Here is a 6,056-nt window from a genome sequence, read left to right as displayed (position 1 = left end):
CCATCTTCTCGCACAGTCTCTCTCTCTCTCTCTCTCTCTCTCTCTCTCTCTCTCTCTCGCTCTCGCTCTCGCTCTCTCTCTCTCTCAATCACACACACACACACACACACACACACACACACACAGAGAGAGAGAGAGAGAGAGAGAGAGAGAGAGAGAGAGAGAGCAGTCAGTGCTGATCCCACAGCGCCCTCTAGCGCCAGAGTCAGTGCATCGTGCCCAGTACTAACCTTGGCGTTAGTACACATTAATCTTGCTTTCGCCAAAGCCGGCTTGGCCACAGCCCCACCACTTCTGCCCTAGAGGCATGGAAGCCCGTGCCCTCAGAGGCAGCGGCCGGGCAACGGCTGAAGCAGGCCGCAGCGGGACAGCCTCCCACCACTCCGCCTTGCCCTGCGCATTTTATCTCGATGGCCGTTTTCAGCTGCCTAGAACAAGTGCCCGCGAGTGCCTGGAGAAGGAAGCTGGCCGCCGAGAGTAATCAGCCCCAGCCCTGGCATAGACATGCTTCCATCCTCAGAGAGACGGGGCAGGGGTTTGGCAGCCTGGAATCCTGTGGCCCCCAGAACAGTTTTAGGAGGCTGTAGAATTGTGCCCTTCCTAAAGCTGCCAGGAAGGAAGATGAAGGAAGGAAGGAAGGAAGGAAGGAAGGAAGGAAGGAAGGAAGGGCAGAAGGAACGAAGGGGTCAGGCTTAATGCAGCAAATTAAATGTCTTGTGGCTCCCACCATTTTTCCCTACTGAAAATTGGCCTGTTTCTATTTGCAAATTCCCAAATTCAACAAACTCCTTCAGTTATGTTTAAAGAGACTCCAAGGCACTGCATTTGAGTGGCAGGAAGGCCATAGGGAACAGGCTTAGAAAACACGTCCTATTATGCTGGCCAGGGAAAAGCCTGGGAGTTGCAGGACGTTTCCTGCCTCAACAGGTCTCAGAGATTCTGTCTGCAATAAGCATCACCTTAGGGGCCGTTCGCAGTGCGGGAGAAGTGGGATCTGGGCAGGAGGTTGGTGCAGTGCCACAACCTGGATTAGGAAAATGATGCCAGATCAGGACGCACAGAGATGTTTCTTCTGATGGATTCGGCAGCATTAAGAACACTTTGTGAAAAGCTTCCATGGATGGAACGTATGGTTTGGTCCTCGTACTCCACAAGGCCCTGCTTTTCCTGGCATCATGCGGAAGGACTCCTACCAGCATTGACTCTGAGCTTCCCCCTCCCTTCTTGCAGCTGCAAAGCTCAGCCGACCTGGGATGCACCGCCAGGCAATCTCTTTATTAGTCAGCCCTCCACGGCCCCATGCCTGCGATGTCCATGATGCTGCATTTTTAGACCATGGTGGTTCCTGGCTTCCTCCGACAGGACTGGATGATGCTGAGGAACATCAGGAAGACGAGGAAAATAGACAGCCCCACGACCAGGGCTTCGATGACCAAGTAGGTGTGGGACAGCTCCCCGGAAAGCGCCATGGAACCAGGCGAGGCCACCAGAAACTTGCCCGCCAGGTGCCCACTGACATAGCAATTGTAGAATTCACTGTGCAGGTCATTCTGGAAGGAGAGGTGCAGGATCCCACCCCCGGTGGCTTTGTCCAGGCTCTGGGAGCTGTTCTTCTGGAGGAGTCCGAGGCGTGTCAGTGAGGTGGGGCCTTCCTGCCAGTAAACAGGGCTGAACGAGGAAAGAACGACATTTAGCACATGCTGGGTGGGATCCAGGCAGGCAGACACCTCCGAAATTTTTGCAGACAGAAAAAAGGCTCTTAGCCAAATAAAGGACGCTCAGTTAACCAATTGCATGAGCTTGAGCTGCTTAAATTATTTTTTTGTGGAACAGACGCTTTGGGCAAGACATGCTCAGGCTTTCCCTTGTCCGATACTGCCAGCCTCCACGGCCACCTCCTCCTCCCTTGCCAATGTTATTTGCCTTCTTCTTTCTCTGGGCCCAGTCAGAATTACTTCCCCAGAAGGGAGAGGATGAGCCCTTCTATCTCTTCTCACTGCCCCCGAAAGAGGGAGAAAAGAAGAGACAGGTATGGCAAGGAGGAGAAATATGGCCGGCCAGCGGGCTCCAAGGCCTGGAAGTGCGCCCTCCACTGGGGCTTGGGGCTGCCTAGGCCCCCGGGAAGACCAATCCCTGATGCTGGACTTGCTGGATTCTGTCCTATCCATGCTGGATGTACATGGATAGATTTGTAAACATTCCCCTCAAATGTCATTCAGCTACATCTCTACACAGCTTTTCATCTAAAAACACCTTGCTGAAAATGGTCAAACTGAACGGTGCTTGGAGGTGAAAGTTTCCTGTAACCCGTCAATCATTAACCAGTTCAAGTTTATTGAGAGCTTACGAAATGCCCGAAAGAAAGTGTTGTGGAAATGCATAGGCGGATTGTTTCTTCATTCCTACAGCAAGCTCCTTATGACACCAACGTTACTTAGAATTCTGTGTCACTCACACCCAGTTAGAAAATCCAGAAATTTGGGTGATCACACAGAGGCTACAGTGTTAACCTATTTTAGATTTTATCTGCAAATGCCCCTAAGAGCTAAAAGCATGTTTATCCCCTGCTTGCCCAGTCTTATGTTCAGAATATAGCATGTACAGAAGCCTGAAAAGTATGTGTGGGGAATATTTAAGAAACATGTTTCTAGCCCCTATGGACACTTGCAGATAAAACCATTGCTGTTTGGAGGACTGAGTGACAGGGGTATTGGTCCAGAGATAGAAACGGGACTCCTGTGCTGCAAGGAATTCTTGGTCCACGGCTCAGCCTCATCACCATAACACACGGTAGCTCCCTTCCTGAACCTTTAACAGTCGTGTAGAAGAGGGAATTTCCACGGCCCCATCTTGTCCTGGAGCGGTGAGAAAAGCCACACCAGCTCAATGGCCTGCCCTGTGCAACTGCTGAATGCACCAGAACCCTGTCCTTCTCTCCACTGACACCTCATTTCCTTCTCCATTCCCAGGGAGGGAGCAGGACGTAGCCTGAGCTCTGTACCTGTAAATGGAAGAGGCTGGGCAGTGTAGGTGGGCCTTGAGCTGGGGATGGTAGGTAGCGAAGACAAGAGGTAGCTCCACGTTGGGCTTGTCCTGGCCCAGTAAGAACGATGCAGCGCAGGGCACCTGGCAGGTTTCCACTCTCAGCTCTGGTCCCCGCCATGGCAACGTGGGATGCTTCCTTCTGGCCATTCCACAAGGAAGAGGCTTTTTCAGCTGATGGTCCTTCCCAGTCACCTGGACGTAGCAGTATCCCACCTGCTTCCTTTCTCCAGGCTGGCTGCAGCGATCACAAGCCTGCCAAGGACTCCACGAAGTAAAAAGTGTGGCCACGTCCCCACTTGCTAACTTGACCGTGGTGTTGTCCAGGGTGGCCTCCCCCAGCTTAGCGTGTGAGACGTGGATGTACCCCGCATCCTGGAAATCCACGTGGTAGTAGGCGATGGTGGCATCCCCTGCGCTGCAGGTGTACAACCCAGAGTCCTCCACGCTGGGGCTTAGGATATACAGGTTTCCAGCAAGGAGCTGGGATTTGAAGTGTAGCCTCTGCAACTTGGCATGGATGAGCACAGGCGAAAAGGAGCCCCTTGAGCACTGGAAGGTGGCGGGCTGCTCCTGCACCCAGGCGGGGTCGAGGTACTGCCAGCTGACGTGGTCTCGGAAGTACACACGAGGGCAATGCAGGATCATGGGGTTCTCAGAGATAAAGGCGAGGATGCACGGGTGGCCCGGGAGGCACGATGAGCCCAGGGAGTAGCCTTCGTACAGGTCGCCCTCGGCCACAGCCAAGGCCAGGCCCAGGAGCAGCACCACGGAAGTCGCCCGACAGGACATGGCCAGTTGAGCATCCACTGCAAGGGGGACTGGGAAGGAAAGTTCCAGCTGACCTCACTGTGATGTCATCATGGTAAGCAAAAAGGGTGATGTCACAATGGCCACCCAAACTCTGCTGTTTCGCAATCCAGGGTCCTGAATCGCCTGAGCCAAGGCTGTTGTGGAACATTGTTGTCTTATTTCCAGGCAGAGACTGCAGAGTGGCATTTATTACTTCTGTTATTACCACAAAGGCAGCTTACAAGTAATATAAGCATGATAAAACCACGATAAACAATGTTTGCTTCATTTTTAATTGGAAGTTTCCACCCCTCAGGGCAGAGGGTGGATCATGGCCTTGGGACAAGTCGGTAGAGTCTAGGGCAGGTGCATGATGCAATCCTCACCCCCCCCCCCCCATGCTTGGAGTCCTTCCCAGAGGAAGGGAAGTTGGCAGAAGAAGGGGAAGGGGCAGGGGAGTCCAGCTAGAGTGGTCCCTGAGGCTTTCTCTGCCCCCCCTCCAAATGATTCACCCCTTCCAATCCATGCCTTGCTTGATCAAAATAATGAGTCGTCTTAATAAACAACTGGTAGGAAGAAATGATGGCGCTGCCATTTCTTTGCCTGGCCCAATCCTATGTATCAACAGAAAACTAGTAAACGTGGCTGCAGCAGAATGATTGTTGATGGCGTAGTTAGAGAAGCACTTCTCTTGATAAAAGTGTATGGGCTGGACCTATACAAAGTGTAAAGGAAGAAAAGAAAGGGGGCCATTAAAAGGATAGAGAAAGAGATCATGAGAGAATAGAAAATAGGGACAAGGAGACAAGGGACAAGGAGAAAAGACTTCTTGCTTTAGTGCTGTCCTTCTGGTCCCATCAACTATGTGGGAAATCCTGCCCACAAGTAAAGGAAGTTGGCCACATCACAGAGGCTGTATGTTTGTGGCTTGGAAGCGGTTGTGGAGGGGAGAAAACAGAAGAGAGATGCTCCAGAGCAAGAGGTAAGGAGGGCAAAGCCACTGCAGCCTTCAAAGAATTAAACAAGAAATGATATTTTAAAAGGCAAGAGAGCAATCAATCTGTTGCCTTAAAATTATGACTGGGATGCAAATCCTTTTAACATCATAATATTGTACTGCAAGGTAAGAAAGACTGAAGGCATAAGAAGGGGACAGCAGAGGACGAGGTGGCTGGATGGGGTCCCTGGTGCAAGGAACATGAATCTGGGTGAACTCCGGAAGACAGTGGAGGGCCGGGGCCTGGCGTGCTGTGGTCCATGGGGTCGCAAGTCAGGCACAACTTTGTGACCAAACAAAATGATCTCGGCTGTTGCAAACTTTCCTGGAAGGGGAGCTACTTCCGCCCCCTGGTTATTTTAAGCGCCTTTTCTGCATTTTTTTCGATTCTACAAAATCCTAAGGTGCAGTGGCAGTATGACAATGGCAGTTTTATTTTCAGTTCTTTCCTGATCACACCTCTCACGGAGTTGGCCTTTTTTACAGCTAGGGCTGCCCGGGTTGCCAGTTTCATCGCAAGTGCAGAGATCTCTGCACTCCTAGTGGGCAAAAATAATGACCGGCCCTTCATCCTTCACTCAGTTCAAAGTGTGGCACATGCTAAGAATTTGTTTCTGACCAATGGAGCAGCCTCTTGCACTAACCGTCCTTTGTCGACGCCAATCGCTCTCCTTTCCTTGCTCTTTTAAAACGGCTTTCCCGGGCAGTACCTGGGTGAGTTCACTTTCCTCTCAAGGGGAGGAGAGGAGGGTTAACAAAAGTTTATCCTCGCACCCCTCCCCTTTTCTCAAGTAGCTTGGCACGTTCTCAATATCTTCAAAGGGAAGGGAAGACTAAACTATTTTCATAACGGGGAGCACACGCACAGGTGAGGTTTACTGCCTTAAAAAAAGAATCCAGCTCGTTGCGCAAAGTTGGCCGAGGGAAGGAAAATAAACTGCAAGCCACGAAGAGTCTTCCGCAAGGAAGGTGCGCCTCAACGATCGCCTGCTCCCTCCCTCCGAGGGGAGTTGGTAGTTTCCATTCTCGGGGCGAGGCGCTGCGAGCGCGAGCCGCACCTGAGCTGCGCCCGGAGCTGGGCGCGCACGGAGGGCGAGCGGGTGGCGAGCGAGAGAGGCAGCCGTCCGTCCGTCGAGGAAGCGAGCAAAGCGCTCGCCACGGCGGCGGGGCCGGCTGGGAGCGACCGCACGAGGCCCCCGAGCGCCTGGCGCCCCCTCCTCCCTGG

At 52.5% G+C, this 6,056-nt stretch overlaps 1 protein-coding gene across 1 annotated transcript; it reads right to left on the bottom strand.

The window, feature by feature from the left end:
* Positions 1-1,328: 1,328 nt before the first annotated feature.
* On the bottom strand, positions 1,329-3,834 carry FAM187B (family with sequence similarity 187 member B). The gene is made up of 2 exons (XM_044422237.1): positions 3,002-3,834; positions 1,329-1,668 (listed from the first exon to the last, which is right to left on the bottom strand). The coding sequence occupies exons 1-2, from the start codon at positions 3,832-3,834 to the stop codon at positions 1,329-1,331; spliced, it is 1,173 nt and encodes a 390-aa protein (XP_044278172.1).
* Positions 3,835-6,056: the final 2,222 nt, after the last annotated feature.

Source organism: Varanus komodoensis, unplaced genomic scaffold (assembly GCF_004798865.1).
Source record: "Varanus komodoensis strain SLA01 unplaced genomic scaffold, ASM479886v1 scaffold122, whole genome shotgun sequence".
Taxonomy (NCBI): Eukaryota; Metazoa; Chordata; class Lepidosauria; order Squamata; family Varanidae; genus Varanus; species Varanus komodoensis.
This window is presented reverse-complemented; position numbering and strand designations above follow the sequence as displayed.

Bases quoted from the DNA above. Each gene is read 5' to 3' on its own strand.
- FAM187B (XM_044422237.1), bottom strand. From the start codon at position 3,834: ATGTCCTGTCGGGCGACTTCCGTGGTGCTGCTCCTGGGCCTGGCCTTG. The intron at 1,669-3,001 runs GTACAGAGCTCA...TTCCTCGTTCAG, and splicing joins CCAGCCTCTTCCATTTACAG to CCCTGTTTACTGGCAGGAAG.